Genomic DNA, 26,715 nt, shown 5'->3' with positions numbered 1-26,715 from the left:
TCGGCCACGTTTGACAATGGCCACGAAAAGTAAAAAAAACGGCGACATTCTAAACTCCACGGCGATAAAGCGACGAGGCAATTCAAAACTGGGGTTTCGCCGCTAACGGGGATCGTCCCGGCGGCGTGCGAAGGCTGCCACCTGCTGCTGGATTCTCGCGTGGCGCCTCCAGCCGCAGACAGACACCGCCCCCCCCCACCCCAAAACCACAATGCGGGTCAGGCAGCAGCAGAGAAACAAGCAGAACCGTGCCCCCCCTTCAATTCTAATGCAGTTTATTTTCTTCTTCATGTTTGTACAGAGTCTTGAGATGTGATGAGATCCAATTGAATTGTATGGAAAGTGTAAATTGTTGTCGTGGCGCCGCTCTTGAGATGAGCACTGTGGTCGGCTTCCTGGGTCGGGGTGCGTCTGTGGCGAGGGAAAAGGAGGCTCCTGGAGGTGGTGCTGTGCCCTCCGCCCCCTCCGCCCCCTCCGCCCCCTCCGCCCCCTCCGCCCCCTCCGCCCCCTCCGCCCCCTCCGCCCCCTCCGCCCCCTCCGCCCCCTCCGCCCCCTCCGCCCCCTCCGCCCCCTCCGCCCCCTCCGCCCCCTCCGCCCCCTCCCGTGGAAAAGGAGTCCCCGATTCGTGAGGGTCCAGAGGTCGGCGTTATGCGCTCGCCTTGGGCTTGATGACCCAGTCGGCGTGCGGGTTGGCCTCGTACAGGGCCCTCATGTGGGTCTCCGCGTCCAAGCAGCGGTCTCCTGTAGGGCAGGGGGGACACGGGAGATAAGGGATGGGGTACGGGGTGGACGCGGAGGGGGGTGCCACAGGAAGGAGGGCGTGAAGGATAGGGGACACGGCCGGGAGAGGGATAAGAGAGTTTGGCGCGTGTCTGCGTGCGTCACCGGGGCCATACACCATGGTGGAGTCACCGTTTCCCATCATGCCTCTGAAAGGCGGTAATTTACATTTAAATGAAGATTGTTTATTTGAAATGAACACCGTGAAAAATGACATTCCGGGCGCAATAACTCGCGCTTAAAGGGACTGTCGTAAAACACGATGACTTTCAAACGCGTTGGCCCTCAAGCCCCTCCACTTCAACATTTCACTCCCACCACAAAACAGACGGCTCTCATCTTGTAGCTACACAGCTCTGCTGCACATCCCTCACCGTCAGCCATGAGTTTAAATCTTCGTTCATGAGAAGAGGACACTTAAAGCGACTCGCAGGAGCACCCCGGTGACGTCACGATGGGGTGACTTCCATCACTTTCAATACAGAACTGCAATTATATTATTAGAGGGTCAGTGAAAGTCCTGTAAAGGTTTATGGGACCCTTTTTGGTGTTATTCAAACACCAAACCTCTTGTAATGCATCAAATCTGCGTTAACCACACGCGCCTGCAGTAAAACATGCAAAGTAGGTATTGTCTATGCAACCGCTTGTCCTTCACCAGAGAGCCTCCTGCAATTGCTTGCTCGTGACACTGCGACTGGAAGGATGGTCCACTCGAGGGCGCAGGACAGCCCTCGCGATATGGTGTTTGGCCTACTCTTCCCACGATATGAGAAAACTGCCCATTTGTTGGGTGGAACGTTTGAGGAGGCTCACCGATGTTGCCGCCAATCTCGTGCAGACAATATTCCTGGTGCTCCACGATTTTTCCCCCCTCGCTGTGGGCAAAACACAGTTGGCATCTTTTACATCACCGCACCACGGCACCTCAGCACCACGGCGCCACCAGAGCCACAAGCGGTGAGGCAGCAGCTAAAGCAGAAATGGCACTCGGCAGCTGAAATAAAAGTCCCACAGTCACTCAAGGTCAAAAGTTCATCACTACCTTCCTTCTGCTAGACCCCACAGGTTTTGCATGTAATCTCCAAAGTCCGCTCTCGGGAGGACAAATTGACGAGCGAAGTTGACAGGAACGGGTACCAATATTAGCATCATAATATTAGCATGATTATAAAATCGTAGTATAATTTGAGAGAAGACCAAACAGCAACCGAGGCGAGGAGACGCTAATAAACAATGGCATCTCCCTGCACCCCCAACTCCCATGGCCCTCCTCCCCTCCCCGCCCCCCATGGGCAGGCGAGGCGGAGGCGTCGCCGTACCTGTCGGCGAAGAAGCGCGCGACGAGGTCTCCGGCGCGCACGCCCTCGTCGAGCTGCACGGCCATGGGGAGCTTGGAGAGGAGTGGCGCCGCCACGCGAATCGTGTATGACAGCGGCTCCACCTGCACGCACACAGACAAAGACCCCCCCCCGTAGCCTTAGCACACCGTCGAGGCGAGTGCTGTTAGCGAGTAGCACTCATGAAGGCCGGCACAGCAGACGAGGGGGTGGGTGGCCAGCACCACGCCCGGCCGCCTTTGTCTCCCAATTGGCGATGCTTATGCCCAAGGGGAGGCCCAGAACCGGTTCAGATATTCGTCACCAATGTTCGCCGCGAGCAGAAATCAAACTCGGGTCGCTGGGTTCCTAAGCACAGCGCGCTAACTGGTGTGTGTGTCCACATGCATACACACACATCACTGCATGCACATAGCATATAGTGTATGCAGCATGCACGTGAAATTGTTTTTGCTCAGATTTACATTTGCATAATCCTGGTCCCTTTAGTTCCCACCTGGTTCAACAAAATACAGAGCATACACGGTGTGTGTGTATAGCAACCAGTGTGAACTGACACTCAAAGCATGTGCACAGTAGTCAAAGTATGGACACAGTACATAGCACACACATATAGCATTTACGCATGCACATAGCACACACACTGAGTATGTTCACTCAGTGTGCAAAGCACACCAAGCGCACACGGTATAGTATGCATTGCATGCGCATAGCAGACATAGGAAAATGCGCAAAACACACACACGTACACACGTAGCAACACAGTGCAGCACGCCCAGGCTGATGCACACACATTGGTGCAGAGCGAGCGTACACGATACCACAACAACGCACACTAATACACCATCAGAAGCCCACGCGTGCTGTGCGATTAGCTGCGGCCCAGAGCCAGCAGGCAGCTGTGCGTGCTGAGGAAGTCCGTTTACTTATTTGGAAACGGGAGTCGCCGTTTTGTCTCAAACCATTGGGAGCAAGACGCATTGGCGAAGGCCATTTTCTAAAAACGCGTTTGGAGAGCAACTCTGCTTTCATGGTCACGTTTCAAAGTCAGCACAGAGTTCCCTCCTCATTTTGTGTACACACGCAGCGTTCCACAGCCGGCCTGCCCCACACAAACAAACAACCGAGTTACCCTGCCATCAAACAGCGGGAGTGGGGCAGATAAAACGGGCTGGGGAGGTGCCGGGCGCCGTGCCGCGGGAAGCGATGGGTTCGTTATTTTTAATGGCCTCACCTCGCGCCTCTCCGGCTTCTTGTCCTTGTCGATGCGAGTGATGCGCAGGAATCTCCTCACGCCGCGCTCCTTCTGAGGCTGCCGCTTGTTGGCATCGTTGAGCTCCCGCACTTGCCTCAGCAGGAACGGCGGAATCTGTGAGCGCACGACATAGCGGGTTCGCCGTGCGTGCGGGGACTACCGAGGCTCACGCTCATTAAGGGCGGCGCGGCACACGAGCGGGTGGCGACGAGTAGGGTCGCCATCTGTCCTCGTTTTCTTCTTACTGATGAACAATATAAATAAGTAAAGTCCCCTTCATGTATCCATTTCGTCTGGAAAAAAGCTGGCAGCGCACCACCTCGGCAGCATTGTTTCAAGAAAGCAAACTCTGGACTGGTTTTGACATACAGCGTCTCATCAGCAGTGTCAGGCTCACTTGTTGAGGTAGTTGCTGTCGTTGAAATCTGCCTTCAAGAAGAACATTAAATCTCCCGTGTTTTGCCGGTTGAGCGATCATAAAGAGATGGATTCACTACTACGATTAATCCACACGCAGCTCTCTGCTTTTCTGACAACGCAAGATATTCTCTTTCCCACGACGTGTCGCAGTTCGTAGCCCAAAGGTGGCCAATTTCTTAAGCCTTCCTGTTCCTTCCCAAGGTCGACTCAACCTGGTATGTAGTGCACTGGTTAAAAACGTCAGCAAATGGGGAGGTAAAGGCAGCCGAAAATGCACGAGCGTACCATACGCCGGCACTTGGCGACTCGCGTGCGTTAGGGTCCACGCAGCCTGCACCTGTACCCGCGGCGAGCGTGTGATCGAGGGTGCTTACGATCCAGAGCTTGCGCTGATCCTTGATGAGCATGCGCACAAGCCCCGCGTACGCCGCTGCGAACTGGCGGTTGAGCGGCTGCAGCAGCGCGCTGCCCGACGACATGAAGAGGTTGGGCGCCATGATGAGAGACACGTTCCACAGGTCCATGCGTGTCGCCGTGCTCGCCTCAGACACCTTCAGTAGCAGCTCCAGGATGGCCTGCAGGAACAGCAGCGGTGGCAGCACCCTCCCATTAGTTTGAATGCAATCAATTCTCCCGTTTAGAGCCCTGAGACGGTGGTTGGAATTCCACATTCCATTAGAAAAGGGAAGTGCCTCGATAGAACCACTGTTGATCGTCCCAAAAAGTAGTATCCATTTTATCGACCCCAGAGGGATCATGGGCCGAGTCAACCACCTCCACCCCCCAATCCAGGATTTCAATCTCGACCTGCCAATTGCGAGCTGCTCACTCTGCCGCTGAGTCACCCCGCCGGATTGTAATCTTGCTTTGCCGATTAGCGATTTTGAATACTCAGCAAAAAAAATGTCTCGATAGTTCCCACGTGTGCTGCTGGATGGGAGGTAATGGTCGTCGTTTGGCATAATCAGCTGCGTTATTCTGGGCGCGGCTTGTAGGGGGTTTCCTACCTTCGGGATGCAGGATGTGGGGGCGCCAGCAGAGTCTTAAAGGGGCCCGAGTATTCTACAACAAGTTGTTGATATTCTATGGTTCTTTCGGCAGATAGAAAAAAATCTAAATAAAGCAATTTTAAAATATCACGACGTTTCGACCACAACACAAGCGGTCGTCATTAGGAACAAGGTTACACTCAGAGGGCAAGCTGTTTATAAAGGTTTAGAGGTGGGCGGGGCAGCTAATGTTAATGTAGGAGAAAGCCCCGACACCGGCAGTAGGTCTACACCAATTAAAGCACTGCACCTCGCTCCACACACCCACACTGCTAACGGTGGAGGTTGATAAGAAAAAACAAATCAAGTCAGGATCCAAAGTGGTTGATGGCATATTTCCAGTGATTGCTGAGCTTATAACTATCCTCTCGGTTGAAATTGTGTCTGTCTGGAAATTTGGATGGCTTCATGAACGAATCTTTGTTGATAGTCAGTAGGCTTGTAAAGTACCATCGTCTTAGAGAAATCTAATTCGTGTGAGCCAGCTGCATTAAAATAATGATCAGCCACGGCAGAAGTATTGGTCCTACCGTGTTTCCAATCTGCCTTATGCTCACGAACACGGTCCGAGACATGTCGCTTAGTTTCCCCAATGCAACTACTGCCGCAGATACAGCTTAGTTTGTAGACGCCGGGATATTGCATGTGAGGAATCTTGTCCTTCACAGATGGAATCAGATCACGAATTTTATGTACTGTGTTAAATCGGACCTGGATCTTGTGTTTGTTTATGATTTTGAAAATCTTTTTGGTTACCCCTGCTATGTATGGCAAGGTAATGTTTTTGATTGGATCCTCAGATGGCTCGTTTCTCATGGTTGGGGTGATGGCTTTGCGGATTGTGTAGTCAGAGTGATTACTGGTTGTACTGGTTGTATGGGACTGATGTGGTTGAGGAATGGGTTCAGAGCCAGTCGGCCATGTGGCCAGATGACAAACATGGCATCCACATACCTCTTCCACAAGAACGGGCGTAGAGTGGATGCCTGGATGGCGTCCGTCTCAAATTTTACCATGAAAATATTGGCTACATCCGAAGATAAGGGAGAACCCATTGGGGTGCCATCAGTTTGTTTGTAGAATGTTATATTCCAGGTGAAGTATGTATTGGTGGGGCAGTCTCACCATGGCCAGTACATCAGCATTCAATCCTTGTTGGACCAAATCTTCAATGATTGCAATGGCTTCGGGCACAGGAACTTTGGTAAACAAAGAAACTACATCAAAACTAATGAGCAAACACCTGGGGACAGTGAGATGTCTTTAAATGACGATACCAGGTGAGCTGCGTTAAGTACAGAAGAGGTGGTCTTACCAGTGAATGGCTGCAAGGTCTCAGACAGATATCGGACCAGTTTGTAGGTGGGTGAGCCAATTGTGGAAACGATGGGACGAAGGGGTGTGCCTTCTTTATGGATTTTTGGTAAGCCATCTAATCTGGGTGGTCTAGCAGCAGAAGGTTTTAAGGAGAACCATTTGGTCTGTTCAATTAAGGAAGCTGAATTAGTGATGATACTGATAGTTTTTGTAACGAGGCTGTTGGTGGGATCTCTTTTAATTTTTGTGTATCATTAAGAAGGTCCTGAATTTTGTTATTATACACGGTTTTGTCCATGATGACCGTGGCATTGCCCTTGTCGGCTGAGAGGATGACGATATCATCCCTCTATTTCAATTGAAATAACTCAAAACGCTTATCCTTACTGATGTTGCTGACTGGTATCTTAGCGCTTTTGAGGGTTGCAGCGATTTCAGATCTGTTGATTCCAATTGTAATGTCGATATAAAAATCCACTTGCATCCATAACCCAGATCACTCTTGCAAATTATTGTCTTGGTGTCTTGAGTTCTCACTGGTTAAAAAATAAAAACTTGACTCGACTAACTTTAAAATGTGCCCTTGAACCATTGTGTTTTAGCAGCAAACTTGACTGGTTTTGACTTTTATGATTGTCATCAGCTGTGACCGGTCATACGCTGCTAGGTTGCCCGGTGTCATAGGGAGGGCATGCATTGCTCTCAGTTGCACGGCGAATTGGAGAGTGCTGTCCCCCAGTGAGTGAGCCTGAGATCACTTTAAGGGAACTCAGGGTGGCTCTGCGATATCCGTTCACGTGCGCCATTTGCCAACACGAAGCGTTACCCCGCTATACGAGAGATGCGACGGATCCTTGGTCACATGGTACCAGCGGCGCGAATGGTAGCAAAGGCTTCAACCTGACAGATTGGGCCCTCGGCCAGGACCGCAAGGCCGACCGCAGGAGAACGGCCGTCGGCCGTGACGGATGGCAAAACGCTCACCTTGAGCACGTCTCGGTTTGCTGCGGGCAGCAGGATGATGAGCAGGTTGAGAGCTCTGATTCTTTGCTTTCGAATTTCAATTTCTGTAAAATGAAGGGGATAAAAAAGTAAGAAGAAAAAAGACCCGCCGCGGTTATTGGACGAGCAGCCGAAGTGCGGCACTGACGATCGGCGCTGCGGTGCGAGGGCATGGCCCTCTCCTGGGCCTCGTTCAACCAAAACCCACATCCCACGTGGAGACTTCCCAAGAGACCAACTATAAAAGATGCACATTCCTCAAAAAGAGCTGTCGGTCGAGATGCCTATTTAAATTTTTTTATGCAGCAGTTGATTTACTTTCTCAATTTCAATATTTTTTATTAATGTCTCTGCTTTAGAGTAAGAGACAATAAACTGTAACACATTGCTGTAATAACAGTAATGTAAGATTACATGCCAAATCATCTCGCTTGGCGAGTGATGGAGTCAGCCCGCTTGTCGCCTGACGAGACGCAGGGGAACAGAACCCCTCCAAAATTACGACTGCCCCACAGCAGCGACACACAACGTCTGGTGCTCGAACAATTAATGAGAATTTCTCCGTGTGTGCATGTGTGCAGATTTGCTCAGCATTTCTGTGAGGTCTTGGGGAAGGGGAAATCCCTCAGCCTGGAAAACATCATGGGGCAAATTGGGGATGACCCTGCCGAGGATGCGGTGCCTCAAATATTGGGAGAAGTAGTCACCGCCTGTGAGTGGCTGGCTGAGTTGCCATCTGCTGAGGAAGTACTGAAGGCGATCCAGAGTCTGAGACCAGGAAAAGCACCGGGCAGAGATGATCTCCCAAGCTAAATGTTGAGGTAGGGTGGCGTTTGTGCACAGACTGCCCCACATGACATCATAAACACAGTCTGCACCACTGGACGGGTTCCGCAGGATTGGAAGGATGCTCTGGTGGTCCCCCTCTTTAATAAGGGGGACCGCACAGACTAACAACTACAGGGGAATCTCAACCCTCTGTGCCGGGAAAAATCCTGACAAGGATTATTCAACATCGGCACGCTGAGGAGAAACTTGCGGAGCCCCAATGCGGTTTCAGGAAAGGGGAGTCCTGCATAGATGCCATATTTTCTGTCCGTCTGCTACAGGAGAGGTGTAGAGAATTCCAACAAGACCTACATCTCTGCTTTATTGACCTGGTCAAGACCTATGATACCATGAGTAGGCCTGAGCTCTGGGTTGTTCTTCGTGCTTTCGGAGTCCCTGACTCTCTGCTCAAACATTAATGACCTTCATGATGGTGAGCGGGCCCGGGTAAAACTACGGGGCCGGGAGTCAAAGCCAATCCCTGTTCACCTTAGGGTGCGACAGGGATGTCCTCTGGCTCCCACATTATTTAACATCTATTTCGATCACATAGTTCGTGAAGCCTTCGATGGCTGTACCGGAGGAATTTCCATCTGGTACAGATACAATGGGAAGCTGATCGATGCCCGGTGCGGTCAAGGGATGGCTCCCCATTGGTCAACCATGTTATGTATTCCGATGATCTGGTTATTGCTGCTCACTCAGAGGAGGAGTTAGAGGCGCTGCTGCTGAACCTGGAGCGTGCCACTAAGAGGTGGGGCCTTACTATCAGCCCCACCAAAATTAAGCACCTGGGTATGTTGTACCATCAGACACTCCACCCCACAACTCCCAATTAGTGATGGGGCAGTTGTGAAGAGTGGGAAGTTTCCCCCATACCTGGGCAGTGTGTGCTCATGACCGGCTTCGGTTTGACAGTAGAGGTCTCACTTCGAATCATTCGAGTGGCATCTTTTTATTGGCTGTGTAAAGCTGTGTGGAAGCTATCTGGTCTGTCACTCCACACTAAACTTCAGGTCTTCTCGGCCACCGTCATGCCCTTCCTTCTCTACGCTTGCGAAACGTGGAACCGCCTAATGGAACATCTTCGCCGATTAGAAACATTTAGGCTGGCCTGCCTACGATCCATCCTGGGTTTAACCAGGCTGGATTGCGTGGGGAGCTCACAAATCCTTGAAAGATCTGGACAAAGTTTTATCGGTGAGCTCCGGCAGGCAAGGTTGCGTTGGCTGGGTCATTTAGCCCGCATGCCCAGCCACCGCATGCCTAAACAGCTTTTGTTCGGCCAGATAGAGGGGGCTAAACGGGCACGGCACGGGCTAGAGAAAAGATGGAGTGACGTGGTACAGGAGGATGTGGAGCTGAGTGGACTTGCCGATGACTGGGACCAGCGGTGTCAAGATCGGCCTCTGTGGAGGAGGCTCGTGAAAGACGCTGCTGGGCAGTTGGAGGCAGTCGCCCTCCAACAACAACAGAGGGCGGAGGAGCGACACTCACAACAACGAGCAGAGCGCCTGGCAGCTAAAACACAGCAAGTCGGCACAGTAGGGAGCATAGGTGGTGCATCGGCCAGTCATCTCAGTCATCTCAGTCAGTCGACTCATGGAACCTGCTGGGTCTGCCCCATGACCTCCTGCTGGCTGGCATTCGACACTTCACGTGGCCTTCATGTGCACAGAGCCTGCCACAAGCACTGTGGTGACATCACCGTTACTTAGTGGCGAATGGCGGTTGTTGCATGTTTGTGCGCCTATGCACGATTGTACTCCCGTGTGTGCAATCGCGCGAGTGCACTTGTGTCTGTGCGCACAACTGCTCGTCGGTGCGTGCGCGCGTACTCTCCACGCTGGTGAAGGCGGTGAGGTACTCGGCGGTGAGCAGCGGCGCCGGCAGCTCGCGGATGAAGAGCTTGAGGAGGCTGGCTGCGTCGTGTGGCCTCACATCATCCCAGGTGACGGCGCCGTCATAGAATCCGGCCTCCAGCTCCTGCCGCAGACTCTGAGCACGGGGAGAGGAGCAGGAGCGACCGGCGGCGAACGAGAAGGTGAGGGAGGAGGTGAGAGGGGGGCAAGGGAAAGGGCGAGGCAGCGGACGTGGCTGAACGATCGCCGCGAGGGGTCGTTCACCTGTGCAGCATAGCAACCTCAATCTTGATTTGAAGCTTTTGTGACTGCAGGAATCCATACACTCTGGTTCTTTCGGTAAAGTCACGTGGGTAGAAGAAATAGCAACTCCTCAGTTCGATTGGCTCGGACTTCACTCGAATTATCTTGACCACGTGGCTCAGGGACTCCAATTAGTCGGCGCATGGCCGACTTCCACGGCAATCGGCTCTGGCTACGGCCGATCTGCTTCTGGCAGTGTGATCCCCAGTTCCAGACAATCTTCTCTGATGTTATAGAGACATTTTGTTATCCCTGAACACCCTCTGATCGTTGTTCTACTGAGAGATATCTCTCGTCCAATCGAACTGCGTGAGAAAAGGTTGTCTCCTTTGGACGAGGTCTAAGATGTCCCTTTTTAAACCCAGAATTGGTGCTTGAACACTCAGATACAATACCGGATTCATGACTATGACGGCAATGATGATGGCAATGATAGGAATGGATGATGAATATTACTATCGTTATACTACATCGTGACAGAGATGGCGATGACAATGAATATGATGATCATCGTGAAATGACAACAATGACCACTGCAAAATGACAATGCGAAGGACGATGCATCCTGACCGCAAAGCTGCATATGATGTAGCGGTGTGTTGGATGACGATGATGGTTGACGATGGATCGGGCACCTCGGTAGGGGCGATGCTACGTGCACCACGCCCGTCACCTGCGGGCCACGCTACCTTAATACGCGACGATGATCCGGGGATCCTGAAGATGCCCTCCGTATCCAGCCCGGTCTGCTCCAGGTGCGTCAACAGCTGCACGGGGACACGAGGGCCGGTGGGGGTGACCGCAGTGAGTCGAGAGCCGCATAAGTGTGTGCGTACGTGCGTGCGTCCGTGCATGTGTGCTAGGTGTAATGAGTCGATGAGAGGCACCGGAATAAATATCGCTCAATTTTTCCTCCAAATCTTAATTTAGATCGTCATATCACTGTCGTGTCATATGACAAGCCATTGTTTAGAGAATGGCCGACAGAAGTGTACCTCAGAGAACTACTCCTTAAGATGCCTTCAAGTATTCTCTCGTCCATACAGCAGAGGGCAGCAATTTCACCCGCTCGGCACATGAGAATAATGTACACGTAAGATTTGAATCACCGAGATAGAATTGTCAGATTAAATTAACAACACATTTTATTGTGATGGGATTTTCTGGGTGCAGTCATTGGTAACTCCATTTAATCACAGGCAGCAAAACCTGGATTTGAACCCAGAATTTTAGCGGTGCCGGCTCAGCGATCTGACCTCTCCAAATACTCCCAACCACCTCTGGGAGCCACTCACCTCTTGAAGAAAGAGCGGCACTTTGACACCGGGCGAAATTTTCTGATCCTGCTCCAGCAGAGTGCTTAAAGGAACCCCAAAGAGCCGCGAATCTGCCACCGGTCCAGAGAAGGGAGAGAGGCGATGGGCAGAGTGAGCACCACGGCAACGGTCCGCCAGCTTTGACGTTCTACGCCACCAAACCTCAGCGCCTTCTGACCTCGTCCGCGGGGTCCAGGCCACACAACATCACAGTGACGGCTCTTTAATAACAACTTGGGCGAGCCTGTAACGTCGTAGTTGAGACATCTCAGGTCGAGAAAGGCAAAATTCCATTATCTCGCCGTGTGTGAAATTGCTTCGTGGAGGGCAGGTGCCAGGATGGTTTGAGAGGTTGGCAGACTGGCGCAGGGGTTGCGGAAGCGTCCCCGACAATGCAGACGCTGTTACCGCAAACGATCGGCGTGGGCGCCAAGGGGGACCGTTTTGGTTTTATTGCAATCACCAAATACCAGCCCGCAGATGCCGCATGGCAGTGAATGACGCAGAGCGAGGTCAGAAGGCCTCCTCCAGGAAGAGGGACGTTGGGATAGGTTTCACGGTCGCCGAGCGGAGAGATGAACAACAGGAACAAGAAAAATGTCGTGTCCCTGAGGCCTTGCATTTAAAGCCTGGCACGGATAAGAGCAGTCAGTCTTGTAGGTCATGTCTCTGGTAAGCATGGGGCTATCAACGGGTGAATGTCAAGAGAAAAACGACCGTGGTTTGAAAGTTAAATTTAAAGGCCTAAAATTGAGATCACTGCTGGTGGAACAGCCTCAATCGAGGGTATCTGGTCTGCTCTCCCACACTGGCCAGACTTGTTGGAAGAGATGGCATCCTCTATAGTTAACCCCACCACGTGCGACCCGGTGGACTCTCGTGGTGCTGTGCCCATGGTCACTGCTAGGTGGGCACAGGTGGCAGGAGCGGGGATTCAATAAACTTGTGCCGCTGTTTAAACTGCAGTGCCGGAAAGTTGTATTTAACCGTCGCCCTCTATGGCACGTCCGGTATGCCGATTACCACCACAGCTCTGCTCTAGCAGCTCACCTCATTTCTCGGGTCAACGTCAACAACCGTTACTGCTCTGGACATTCCTCAATGTGCGGCGACCGGTATTTTACCGATATATTGGCATTCTACCAATATACTGTCGTCACCGGTAACAACTCTCGTGCTAACCGTTAATGCCATATTAGTAGCGTTCAAACAGTGACAAGGAAGCGAGCGGACAGGCGTCCGGGCATGGGGGCGTGGGGGTAGCACCTTTGGCGCGCACTTTGACGGGCCTGTTGCGCGTGAAGTCAATGTGCAGCGCATCGAAGAAGGCGGCGAGCTCGATAAGCGCCACGCGGTGCACCTTGCGCATGTCCTCGGGGGACAGGTCTCCGATGCGCGTCACGCCCAGCTGGTGCTGCAGCAGCATCGCCGTCACTGCCGTCGCCGCTGCAGTCGCTGTCGTCGTCACCGTCGTCGCCTGCAAGGGGAGATGGCGAGCGGCGTCATGAGGCCCCGGCGAGTGGTCGTGCGCCACTGCGTCGATCGGGGAGACGCGACCCACACGTAGTAGCTGCTCGTCTGGTAGCGACACCTTGGCTGCATGTCCCACGCTGCCCGACAGCATGGCCGAGTCACTTTTAAGAGCAACGTTGTGGGGCACTCGGTGATGTCACCGTGGTGATGTCACCGTGGCAGGGATTTTAGTGCGGCTACGTCGCAATGCCAGGCAGTGCGACATCCATGACGGCGGTGCTACAACGTGCGGTACAGCACGGGAAACCTCAAACCCACAGTGGCGACACTTGGGGTCTTCGCACGTGAGGGGCTCACAAGTGACACCATCACATTTATCCCTGTATTTCAGGAACGATACAGGAGGATTTCTCCATAAATCTGGCTGTCGCCTGATGCTAGTTGTAATTACTGGCGAAACGTCGTACTCGGATTGTAAATGTTGTGGATTTAAATCTTGACTCAAAGCTTTCGTGACTGCAGGAATTCATATTCTTTGGGTTTTTTGGTCAAGCCACGTAGATAGATACTTGGCTTTACCGAAAGACCCAAAGAATATGTTGTGGATTTACTCTCCAACACACCGGTGTGCTGTACTAGTGTTGTATCCTGTAACTAACCACACGGAGACTTGGGCTGGAGGCAACGCGATTATTGTAACAACTCTTAAACTCTGTTAACACTACTCTGTTAAACACTACAGTAACACGAAGGGTTACGGCCCCATTCACCCGATAGCCTAAGGGACAGAGCCTCCCTTCTAGCGTACTCTACCCACTCCGGGCTACACACACGCCGGTCCCTTGCAACGGCGGCTAGGGGAAGGCTGGACCAACCGACCCACCCGGGTTACGGGACTCGCCCTGAACCGCTTCAACCCCGGCTTAGCGAGAGCCTCGGGAAGGGTCCCAGGGGGTCCGAGCGACCTCGGCTCCGCTACAGCCAGCTTCACGAGAACCATGGTTGAGGGTCCCCGGGTCTTCGAGCTTGAGTTGGCGAGTACTGCCCCGATCGTCCCGAGGGCTGCCCTTTTATCCCCAGGTCGGGGTCACCCCTCCCCTCATGACCCCCCCCTAGAACCTTCTGGAAGGTCTTATCTTAAGGGGTCTTAGGAAGTGGTGGGGGGGGGGGGGTCTCCCTCAGCCCCCACCCCTATCGGCCCGTGAGCGTGGTGGCAGGTCAGCTGCCCACAGCGCCTTATTACGGTGCAACACTAGTAATGAATTGGCACGTTCTATTAACGTGACAAACCTTACTAATTGTATGTGTCAGGTGGTGGCGGATTTAACGACACATTTATATTCATGCGATCTCAACCAAAAAATGTGTATTATGGACTTGGGGTCTGTTCGGCAATGTTTTGGCGGGAATCAAATTGGCGATCCTTAATTTTAAAAGTGGCCAGAATGAGAAATGCCACCACCAGACGTCGCCAGCGCTTTCTAACTTCGGCTAAATCCGGCAGCTGCTGTCCAGTCGACACACGACTTTGTCCCCTTGGTCACTGAACTCAAGGAAACCACTCCAATGTCATCATGCACAGCGTGACATTTTGCTGCTCATACCTACAACACGGAACGTTGGACTTCCAATCCCCACACACGGCAGGCACAGGGAAGACTCGTGGTGGACTCACGTTCGGTGTGCCGGCAGCGGCGGCGTTGCCCCGGTGTTTGTGCCGCCCCTGCGATGCCTCCTCCGAGTAGGGCACGTCGCAGATGATGTCTGTCTCCGACACCACCGAGTTGCGTGACCGTTCCCTCTGCAGCGCCGCCGCCGCTGCCGCCGCCGAGTCTAGTATGAGACAACCACAATCATCAAACGGCTCCTACACTTTACTTTGTACCGGCTTGATTTAACATTCCGTACGCATTCACCGATGCTATATTAAGTTGGACTACGTCGGCCGTTACCTGCAATTTACGAAATTGCTTCCGAAGTGCCACTGATGCCAGCAGTTAAAACCTTTATCATAGAGTTCTACTCTCTTCCTCCGTAGTTTCTCGAGCTGTCCGTCCTCCTCCCCAGGGGTTGGTTAACTTTACACTAATGCCGACGTGACGGGTTAGCTCCGATCCAAGTTAGCTCCGTGTGCCGGGGGAAGCTGGTGGGCGGAGCAGAGCGTCGCGGCCGCTTGCCGGCTCGTGCGAACGATGGAGCGAGCGCAACGCAGGACGCGCGATCACTCACCATCGTCCGACAGCTCGTCCTGTGAGCTGGGCTGCATGCAGCTCATTCCCATCCCGTCCGTGTCCTGCCCGACAACAGAGACAAGACAGCGTCGCCTACGATTCGCGAGAACCCAACTCCACATCGCACCGAGACCCAGGAGCCACCGAGGGTGACACATTTAAAATCAACATGCGTTGAGTATTTGGCTGCTATAAATTTCCACATGATAAACTACTTAATTGAGCTATCCTTTGTAGCCAGGTCGCTTCTGAAGGAGCTATATAGCTCAGTGGGCCTTACCTGGTAAAATAAAAAGTTTAGTTTCTATTTTATTTTGGGGCAACACTCGTGTCTGTTGGCTCAAGTCTGGGACTGCAGTTCGTTACTGTCGCCACTCGGGGGCGGTGTCATCACGGCGAGTGAGCAAGGACGGAGAGCAAAGGGAGACGGGGATCTAGGCACCGAAGTGTGTGCAACAGGTCGCTCCCCCAACTATCAACGGCTTCCACGCCCCTGCGTCCCTTGCGCTTCTTAAGCTTTCATTTCTACCACTCAAGGGCCGTGAGCCTGCGGTGGAAATTCTGCATTCCTACAGCGAGCGCAAGTGCTTCCACGTGACAATCACAAATAATGTTTTCACAAAGTGGTACTAATTTGATCGACTCTGGGAGAAGATGACGATGCATTGAGTCAACCTTTGAAAACCTTCAGAATGTGATCCAAGCACACAAGGCTTTTTGATCTTAGTTCTTCGATTTCATATTGGACTTTGTGTAAGCGCACGATTGAGTCCCGTTGCTGCTGCCTATCGGTGAACAGGAAACGGCCCCTGCCATTGCCAACGGTCGATTCCAGTTGGAGGCCAACCCAATTTCAAATCCCACTTCAAATTCTTAAAAGCACTTAATTTATTTTTAATGACGGTGTGTGTGCATTTCAAATATTCCTATGCTGAAACCTTTGGGCAAATATCCCAAAGCAGAATCCTACTTTATGTTTCTCCAGCCCTTGAGAGTATTTGGCTGGCTCCTGGTAAAGTTTTTGTTATTTTATGATTTTGTTTCATCTGGAAAGAGCCGCGAGATGTTTATTATGCATTTTACATTTTTAATTCCTCCCAGTCTTTTTTTAACGACGGCACCTCGTCTCTCCGGGCTGCGAGCCACGATAATTTACTGCGCCACTAGAGGAAGCGGCGTGCGTGGCTGGAGGAGATAAGCGGTGCCGAGCGAGCGGGGAGAGTGAGCAGAATGGCAGGCGACTCGTGTGGCGCGTTCGTCTGGAAGCTCCAAACCAACAAATCACCTCGGGCGATGGGAACCGTTCGTTTGGTGGAGACCAGGCCCAGAAGGACAGTGGTGCCTTGTGGGGTTGCTACATGAACGACAGGTTGAGAAGCCACGAACCAGAAGTTCCGACGGTTACGAGACCACCAGCACCGATTTGTGCAAAGTCCTAGACCAGGGAAGTATGACGGTCACGTTGGCCGAGTGAACGCGACTTTGTCAAGCCCCAAACTCGGATAATGCCCACGTAAACAAGGAGCTATACTGCTTAAAGCTCCACGCAGATGGATTCAAAGAGGCTATTTCTGTACTGCCATTTCCTGATCGCCTTACAGCCCAAGCCTACAGCCCCTGGAATTCCCAGCCCATCTAAGTGCGTAATTAACTTGGCTCAACCTGCAGGTAACAGGCCGTCAACAGGATGAGCTCACGAATGGCTTGGTGAATCCCCACCACGTGGCGAGCGTTCTGTCACGCGAGTAGGAAGGCAGCGCCGTGCACGAGCGGCACAAAGCACGAGCGGCGCAGAGCACGGCCACTGCGCTGCACCCCGTGACACCATCTCGGTAATCGGTGATGCTCAATCTCGTTACTTTGCCATTTTCCCAAGTGACAAATCGACAGAATTTGTGAGAGAAGGATGTGATGTCGATTTAGGAGTCGTTCCAGGTGAGTGTTGAAGATTCTTTATTAGTTCCCGAGGGGTAGTGCCAGGTAAACTGTTGAGTGACATCACGCCGGGCCCAAGCTCCTCTCGGATTGGGGGGCCAGCAGAGCTGTGGTGTGGGAGAAGCCACCAGTCATTCACCGCTGACGAGGAGAGCAAACTTGGGGAGGACAAACGGACATTTGTTGATGCAGTGCCCACGCCAGCACGCCCCTAGCACAGGCCTGAATGACGCGATCCCAAGTAGGTATCACGGGTCCTGTGTCCGTTCACCACGTTTAATGCCTGTTCTTGCCGAGCGAAGTATATGAGAGCTTGGGCGGCCTTTCCGACCGCATCGAAATACTTGTTCGGAGTTCGTTTGGCGACACCACACTGTCCGGAAATCTGAGGAGCTGGCGAGGGATCGGGCACCACCAGCAAGGGCGCGGTTTGTCCGCGGCAAGGCCGCGCTGCTCACCACATTGCTGCCGAAGATGTCGCGCACGTCGCGCACCGTCTGCTTGTTCTTGCGCCGCATCGTCTGCGTGTACGTGTTGATGCGGCGGATGGCGGCGGCCGCCTGGGTGCGCGTGAGCGTCGCGAGCAGCGCCTCGGCGTCCAGCGCCCGCTCTTCTTCCGCGGCGGCGGCAGCGCCGCCATCATCGGCGCAGCTCCCAGGGCCCTCGGCTGCGGCCCCCCCCGCCTGCTGCTGCTGCACGACGAGTGTGGAGAGGCCTGTCTCGTGCAACCAGTCCGCCTGCTGCTCCTCCTCTGTGAGAGACGCGTGCATGCGAGGGGCAGGGAGAGAAGGGGGAGGCACACACATTCATGCGAGGTGTGTGAGAGTGGTGGTGCTGTGGTTGGCGCGCCGCACGGGAGATCTTTGGCTTTGTTACACAAACTCCAGCTGGGAGCACTGGTGGCGCATCTGCCAGTCATCTCAAACTACCTGCGAGCGGTTTACACTTCAAATGGCCTCAAGCTGCACCTAGCCGGCTGTAGTTGTGTTTACAGGTGCATGTCATGTGTTCGCTAACAGCACTTCCCCTCAAAGTGCATGAAGCCTCTATGGGATGTGTGTTTGTCACAACATGAAATCACTCCTCGGCATCTCCGACACAGCCAGTGGTACCCGCGCTGCAGCGGGCCGCCTCACCGTCCGCGGGTTTGATGAGGGCCTCGTCGTTGCCCCGGCTCTCCTTGATGTCGTGGACCTCGGTCCAGAAGTCTCGCTCCGAGAGCTCATCCAGCGAGTCCTGGGAGCTCGAACGGTCGAAGGAGGGACGCGCGGGCGACACGGAGCGCCGGGAGGCCGGAGTCATCACGTCCCTGGTCACCACCCAGGAGAGGGGCGGTGGACCGGACAATCCAGGTGAGTTGACATTGTTTGTAAACAGTTTCCGATTTTATGAGACCTCCTTTGCCAGAAACAAGATATAGGAATAGGTTTTACCCTTTTAACTGGCACAAAAACTGACACCTTTATTCAAGGCATCATGTTTGCAATGACCACAACACAAGCAGTCAAAATGCAAACAAAAAAGACAACTCTGATAATAATATGCACTGTCCTTGAATTTGATTGGTCCACACCCGAGACAGCTTTTCTTAGAGCCTAGGTCCAACACCAATGGAGACTAGGCTCTAAGAAAAGCTGTCTCGGGTGTGGACCAATCAAATTCAAGGACAGTGCATATTATTATCAGAGTTGTCTTTTTTGTTTGCATTTTGACTGCTTGTGTTGTGGTCATTGCAAACATGATGCCTTGAATAAAGGTGTCAGTTTTTGTGCCAGTTAAAAGGGTAAAACCTATTCCTATATCCAGTTTCCAATTTCTTCTGTAACGTGGTTGCTTTCACTCCGATTTATATTTGCTTGATTGTTGTGCTTAATTTAATGTTTTATAATATATATTTTTTTGTAATTTTGGAGACCCAGACAACCCTTGCATCCGGCATGTGGAACAATTCCCCACTTTTCATTCTTATCCTCACAAGCTCGGTGCAAGCTCACTACCACTGGTCCTCTGGTGCCACTGCAACATGGAACTCCATTGCTGCTTCGCTGCCTGTGCGTGACTGCCTCCATAAAATTAAAAACGCCCACTGATTCTGTGCAGCTTCTCGAGATGCGTTCCAGTTTAGAGACCGTGTGTCTGGCAGCAATGTAAGGACACAATGCGGTCTGGTTAGCGACATCTACAGTCGTAGCTGTCTATTGCGTGGGCCTCACAGAGCCCACGGCTCCATCACCGGGGAGGCAATGCTCCATACCGCTAACGCGTCAAGAACGCAGCTGCGTGTGCCACGGGAGGCGGAAAAAAATCGTTTGCCCGCTGTGCTTTATTCTGCTGCCACGAGCAGTGAACAGCATGGCCACTGCACGAGCGGCACAGCCAGCGCGGCGAGTAGTCTCTACAACACAGGCAAGGCCGCCCCCTGTACACCGGACGCATAGAGCAGCTGCACATAGCCACCACGATCTAACGCGCCGTCATGATTCAGGGCCATCATTTTGATTCGAGAATCGATCCTGTTTCTCTGCAGCATCTCATTCGTACCGTTCTAAACTCCATCTCATTCCATAATTTGTACTTTTTTCTAGTCTGTAGTGACCGTTTCATTCGTACTGTTCATCTAATCTGTATTCATCTTCTTGGTTCTTTCGGAAAAATCACGTAGAATGGAAATAAAATAAAACATGTATTTTATTATGTTTTATTTTTATTATTTTATTTCCATAATGCGTGACTTTACCGAAAGAACCAAGATAAATCCCTGCAGTCACGAAAGCTTTAAATCGAAATTTAATCTGTACTCGCCATCTCGTTTGTACTGAAGACTAGCAAGCGTATCGTGGAAACGCACGCACGAAGCGAGTAGTTCAGTACGTAGTTTGTGTGTATGTAGTAGCGAGTGAACATGTGCTTATGAAGTCGTGTTTCAGACGCGCTACTTAAATATCCATGGGGCATGGGCATGGGCCCCATGGATATTTAACCACCGGTCCCCACTCCCAAACCGTCCCCATGCATCCAGACACAGCCCTGGTCGCTCTAGGACAGGGAGTTGCGGTGTGGCGATGACAACCCCCGGCGAGATGGAGCAAGCTCCGTCAACTTGAATTGAGAATGCGGTACATCCGTACCTGCCACCGGCAGGTAGTGTCCACTGCAGTGGTCAGCACGACGGCACTTACACATGCACTAGTCATACACACGCAAGACAGCACTTACACATGCACTAGTCATACACACGCACACCACGCACAACCACACGACACACAGCAGCAACACTACACACACACAGCAGCCACACAGCCACACTACACACATCAGCCACACTACACACATCAGCCACACAGCAGCCACACAGCCACACTGCCCACACTACACACAGCAGCCACACTGTCCACACTACACACAGCAGCCACACTGCCCACACTACACACAGCAGCCACACTGCCCACACTACACACAGCAGCCACACTGCCCACACTACACACAGCAGCCACACTGCGCACACACAGCAGCCACACTGCGCACACACACAGCAGCCACACTGCCCACACTACACACAGCAGCCACACTGCCCATACACACAGCAGCCACACTGCCCACACACACAGCAGCCACACTGCACACACAGCAGCCACACTGCCCACACACACAGCAGCCACACGGCCCACACACACAGCAGCCACACTGCCCACACACACAGCAGTCACACTGCCCACACACACAGCAGTCACACTGCCCACACACACAGCAGCCACACGGCCCACACACACAGCAGCCACACTTACACTACACTCCCACAGTCACATTCCACGTGTTTACTCCCAACAAGACGCAGACACCTGCGCTCACAAATAGGTACATACCTGAGAGCTACACACTCACAAACACGTTACGTCCATATTTACACACACACATCGACACGCAAGCTGTGCATTACACACAAAGATACCCGTATAGCCTTAACAGACTGATGGGGCAAGTGCTGTTAGCGAGCACTTATGTTAGCGAGCAGTATAAAGACAAAGATCCCCCGTGTAACCTTAACAGACTGTTGGGGAAAGTGCTGTTAGCGAGCACCGATGAAGGTCGGCACGGCGCTTTCGGCGGTGGGTGGCCAGCACCACCACCGCACACGCGCGCGTTGTACACGTGTTGATACGTACAACAACAACCGCCATTCGCCACTAAGTAGCGGTGACGTCAGCACGGCGCTTGTGCCAGGCTATGTGCACGTAGAGGCCACATGCATACACACGCGCGCTGTGCACATTGGCACACATGAACAATGTGTACAGTACCATAACTGTCCTAACTTGAACTGAAACCGTTATCAACTGAACATGATTAGATCAACATTTCACACAACTGGCCTCCCTGCCTACTGCTCTCAATGCAATTCTTTACCTGAACCGTTAGCCAACTCTATAGGCTATAACATCTGGAACTTCACCAGCATTGGTTCAAGCGACCGACTGCGGATTAGACACTGTCGAAGCCCGCCCAGAGTTTGCTTGTATTTAATGGATGCTGCTGAAATGCACTCCCAAAAAGCCTTGTAGACGATGGGAGGTGGAAAAAAACCGCACCTCGTTTTGCACCGAGGAGCACGTGCGCGGAAGAACACGAAGTGTCTGCATATTTGTTCTGGGTTATTGATCACGTCGGAGTGTTTGGCAAGGACAAAGAAAGTGTAATGGAGGCGCAAGGACATATTAAGGCTTCCCTGAGAATATCCTGACAACCCGCAAATGCTTACTGGAAATTATTGAGCATTTGGGAGTTATCAAATACTCACGTATGCTCCCTTTAAGTCGGGTGCTGTGGGGGTGAGGGCATGATGTGGATGTTGAAAGTGGATGAGCTCTTGGTTATTTCCGGCCAGCACTTCCCCCCCTTACTGTCAGTTTTTAATAATTTTACACGGAACATGGCACGTGCATCGCGTTCTTGACCAGACGCGATTTGTCAAGTTATTTCGATGAAGCTAAATTAATAAGCAGACAAATCGCCTCCTTCCCACGTTTGTCTCTCAACATGAAAAAGAAATTGAAATATCCGACACCTCCCATCAGCAGCAGTGGTTTTGATGAAATTCAACTCTTTACGGGTGTCAACGTTCAGTGTCTCGGAATAGATCGACGATTAAAACTGCGGCTTTCAAAAGTGTTTATGTTTATCCCCAAGGCATCCCTCGTGTGCGTCTCCAGCCAAAATGCGGAACACGAGGGTCACGGTTCAGGTGTTGTCGTCATGCTTTTGCAGTCGAAACGTCGTGAGAATGTTATTGTTTTATATTTTTATTTCATTGTTTCCCTTCTACGTCACCTTACCGAAAGAACCAAGACTATATAAACCGGAAGAGTTTACATCCGAAGCCCGGGGAAGTCACCCAAATTGAAAGATGGCGCCGCGCCCGCGAGATGTTAACGACCTCGCCTGGTATGGAGGAGGTCGTGGGCCCGATCCCGACGCCTGCTGGATATTTGGAGTCTGCATGTTCTCCTCGTGGCCACGTGGATTGTTCTCCTCGCCTTCCCGGTTTTCCCTCCACATTTAGAAACACGCGTTTAGAGTATTTGGCTGCTATATACATTTCTACATTATAAGCCACTTTGTTGAGCTATTATGTGACCAGGTATCTTCTGAAAAGCACTATATATAGCTCAGCGGGCCTTACCTTGTAAAAAAAAGTTCGCAGTTATGACACGAAAACAATGACTCCCAGGGGTGCGGGGATACACGTGGCTGTTGCCTGGTTGTTTCAGCCGTCCCGAAGTGAGACCCGGATCCTAGCCACGTCTCCATTTGAATTACACCGTAAGCGTTTATCGTGTAAAACAACATGTCACTGAAGACGTAGCTACAGGCTCAACCACTTACACCCAGCATCCTTTGGGTACTGTGCCGTGACTGGATTATAGTTAGCAGTGAGCAGCGTTATGAGAGGTCCATTTTATCATCTTCAGCAGTAATGGCCCAATGAGATAATTGGCTCTTTTTCATGGGCGTCTTGCGAAGCGATATAGATGATGTACAGTTGAGATCTTCGTGACAAGCAATGGAGAGCACCCCACGGGGTGGTGCTTCAGCACTAACCACTTGGCAGGCAGAACATCGGATGAGCTGGCGAGACGGGTTGATGAACGCACAAGCAGATGAACGATTAACACGCCACCTTTGTCAACCTAGTGCTAGGTGAAGGCCTCTCCACGCCGTGTGTTGGGAGGGGAGGGTCATACTTCACCACGCTGGTCAGTGCGGGTTCGCGATGGCTAGGGAAGCCAGGCCTAGTCACCGGTTTAAACATCACCAGCCACTGAGATTTAGCCGTGGCCTAGAATCGAATACGGGAGCGCAGTTGCATGTAAAAACCACCGCCCACCACACACGAATATCGCAAACGGATACACAGGTAGACGACAGGCGGGCAGGTGGGTACATGGAGAGACAGGTGGGTACATGGAGAGACAGGTGGGTACATGGAGAGACAGGCGGGTACATGGAGAGACAGGCGGGTACATGGAGGGACCGGTGGGTACATGGAGAGACAGGTGGGTACATGGAGAGACAGGTGGGTACATGGAGAGACAGGTGGGTACATGGAGGGACAGGTGGGTACATGGAGGGACAGGTGGGTACATGGAGAGACAGGTGGGTACATGGAGAGACTGGCGGGTACATGGAGAGACAGGCGGGTACATGGAGGGACAGGCGGGTACATGGAGAGACAGGTGGGTACATGGAGAGACAGGCGGGTACATGGAGAGACAGGCGGGTACATGGAGAGACAGGTGGGTACATGGAGAGACAGGCGGGTACATGGAGAGACAGGCGGGTACATGGAGAGACAGGCGGGTACATGGAGAGACAGGCGGGTACATGGAGAGACAGGCGGGTACATGGAGAGACAGGCGGGTACATGGAGAGACCGGTGGGTACATGGAGAGACAGGTGGGTACATGGAGGGACAGGTGGGTACATGGAGGGACAGGTGGGTACATGGAGAGACAGACGGGTACATGGAGAGACAGGCGGGTACATGGAGGGACAGGCGGGTACATGGAGGGACAGGCGGGTACATGGAGGGACAGGTGGGTACATGGAGGGACAGGTGGGTAGACAGGTGGGTACATGGAGAGACAGGCGGGTACATGGAGGGACAGGCGGGTACATGGAGAGACAGGCGGGTACATGGAGAGACAGGCGGGTACATGGAGAGAAAGGCGGGTACATGGAGAGACAGGCGGGTACATGGAGAGACAGGTGGGTACATGGAGAGACAGGCGGGTACATGGAGAGACAGGCGGGTACATGGAGAGACAGGCGGGTACATGGAGGGACAGGCGGGTACATGGAGGGACAGGTGGGTACACGGAGGGACAGGTGGGTAGACAGGTGGGTACATGGAGAGACAGGCGGGTACATGGAGGGACAGGCGGGTACATGGAGAGACAGGCGGGTACATGGAGAGACAGGCGGGTACATGGAGAGACAGGCGGGTACATGGAGAGACAGGCGGGTACATGGAGAGACCGGTGGGTACATGGAGAGACAGGTGGGTACATGGAGGGACAGGTGGGTACATGGAGAGACAGACGGGTACATGGAGAGACAGGCGGGTACATGGAGGGACAGGCGGGTACATGGAGGGACAGGTGGGTACATGGAGGGACAGGTGGGTAGACAGGTGGGTACATGGAGAGACAGGTGGGTACATGGAGGGACAGGTGGGTACATGGAGAGACAGGTGGGTACATGGAGAGACAGGCGGGTACATGGAGAGACAGGCGGGTACATGGAGAGACAGGCGGGTACATGGAGAGACAGGTGGGTACATGGAGGGACAGGCGGGTACATGGAGAGACAGGCGGGTACATGGAGGGACAGGCGGGTACATGGAGAGACAGGCGGGTACATGGAGAGACAGGTGGCTACATGGAGAGACAGGCGGGTACATGGAGAGACAGGCGGGTACATGGAGAGACAGGTGGGTACATGGAGAGACAGGCGGGTACATGGAGAGACAGGTGGGTACATGGAGAGACAGGCGGGTACATGGAGGGACAGGCGGGTACATGGAGAGACAGGTGGCTACATGGAGAGACAGGTGGCTACATGGAGAGACAGGTGGCTACATGGAGAGACAGGTGGCTACATGGAGAGACAGGTGGCTACATGGAGAGACAGGTGGGTACATGGAGAGACAGGTGGGTACATGGAGAGACAGGTGAGTACATGGAGAGACAGGTGAGTACATGGAGAGACAGGTGAGTACATGGAGAGACAGGTGAGTACATGGAGAGACAGGTGGGTACATGGAGAGACAGGTGAGTACATGGAGAGACAGGTGGGTACATGGAGAGACAGGTGGGTACATGGAGAGACAGGTGGGTACATGGAGAGACAGGTGAGTACATGGAGAGACAGGTGAGTACATGGAGAGACAGGTGAGTACATGGAGAGACAGGTGGGTAGACAGGTGGGTACATGGAGAGACAGGCGGGTACATGGAGAGACAGGCGGGTACATGGAGAGACAGGCGGGTACATGGAGAGACAGGCGGGTACATGGAGAGACAGGCGGGTACATGGAGGGACAGGCGGGTACATGGAGAGACAGGCGGGTACATGGAGAGACAGGTGGCTACATGGAGAGACAGGCGGGTACATGGAGAGACAGGCGGGTACATGGAGAGACAGGTGGGTACATGGAGAGACAGGCGGGTACATGGAGAGACAGGCGGGTACATGGAGAGACAGGCGGGTACATGGAGAGACAGGCGGGTACATGGAGAGACAGGCGGGTACATGGAGAGACAGGCGGGTACATGGAGAGACCGGTGGGTACATGGAGAGACAGGTGGGTACATGGAGGGACAGGTGGGTACATGGAGGGGCAGGTGGGTACATGGAGAGACAGACGGGTACATGGAGAGACAGGCGGGTACATGGAGGGACAGGCGGGTACATGGAGGGACAGGTGGGTAGACAGGTGGGTACATGGAGAGACAGGCGGGTACATGGAGGGACAGGCGGGTACATGGAGAGACAGGCGGGTACATGGAGAGACAGGCGGGTACATGGAGAGAAAGGCGGGTACATGGAGAGACAGGCGGGTACATGGAGAGACAGGTGGGTACATGGAGAGACAGGCGGGTACATGGAGAGACAGGCGGGTACATGGAGAGACAGGCGGGTACATGGAGAGACAGGCGGGTACATGGAGGGACAGGCGGGTACATGGAGGGACAGGTGGGTACACGGAGGGACAGGTGGGTAGACAGGTGGGTACATGGAGAGACAGGCGGGTACATGGAGGGACAGGCGGGTACATGGACAGACAGGCGGGTACATGGAGAGACAGGCGGGTACATGGAGAGACAGGCGGGTACATGGAGAGACAGGCGGGTACATGGAGAGACAGGCGGGTACATGGAGAGACAGGTGGGTACATGGAGAGACAGGCGGGTACATGGAGAGACAGGCGGGTACATGGAGAGACAGGCGGGTACATGGAGAGACAGGTGGGTACATGGAGAAAACCGGTGGGTACATGGAGAGACAGGTGGGTACATGGAGGGACAGGTGGGTACATGGAGAGACAG

General features: G+C 53.0%; 1 protein-coding gene across 3 annotated transcripts in view; it reads right to left on the bottom strand.

The window, feature by feature from the left end:
* Positions 1-581: 581 nt before the first annotated feature.
* Positions 582-26,715, bottom strand: part of ARHGAP18 (Rho GTPase activating protein 18) — a 36,720-nt gene continuing 10,586 nt past the window's right edge. For 2 of the 3 annotated variants that reach the window (XM_076069987.1, XM_032961901.2), the window contains exons 2-15: positions 18,248-18,420; positions 17,570-17,862; positions 15,175-15,238; positions 14,621-14,778; positions 12,739-12,949; positions 11,452-11,543; positions 10,846-10,923; positions 9,830-9,989; positions 7,146-7,228; positions 4,170-4,370; positions 3,355-3,489; positions 2,103-2,224; positions 1,597-1,658; positions 582-741 (exon numbers count right to left, since the gene is read on the bottom strand). In XM_076069987.1, the coding sequence (XP_075926102.1) occupies positions 647-741; positions 1,597-1,658; positions 2,103-2,224; positions 3,355-3,489; positions 4,170-4,370; positions 7,146-7,228; positions 9,830-9,989; positions 10,846-10,923; positions 11,452-11,543; positions 12,739-12,949; positions 14,621-14,778; positions 15,175-15,238; positions 17,570-17,862; positions 18,248-18,413 (1,920 nt within the window). In that variant the 5' untranslated portion in view covers positions 18,414-18,420 and the 3' untranslated portion in view covers positions 582-646. Of the gene's footprint in view, positions 742-1,596; positions 1,659-2,102; positions 2,225-3,354; positions 3,490-4,169; positions 4,371-7,145; positions 7,229-9,829; positions 9,990-10,845; positions 10,924-11,451; positions 11,544-12,738; positions 12,950-14,620; positions 14,779-15,174; positions 15,239-17,569; positions 17,863-18,247; positions 18,421-22,542; positions 23,645-26,715 lie in introns of those variants that run through there. The other variant, XM_076069986.1, reaches the window with a different exon arrangement.

Source organism: Petromyzon marinus, chromosome 27 (assembly GCF_048934315.1).
Source record: "Petromyzon marinus isolate PM22_M1 ecotype Great Lakes invasive population chromosome 27, UKy_Petmar_22M1.pri1.0, whole genome shotgun sequence".
Taxonomy (NCBI): domain Eukaryota; kingdom Metazoa; phylum Chordata; class Hyperoartia; order Petromyzontiformes; family Petromyzontidae; genus Petromyzon; species Petromyzon marinus.
The sequence above is the reverse complement of the archived record's forward strand: the minus strand, read 5'-3'. Positions and strand labels throughout refer to the sequence as shown.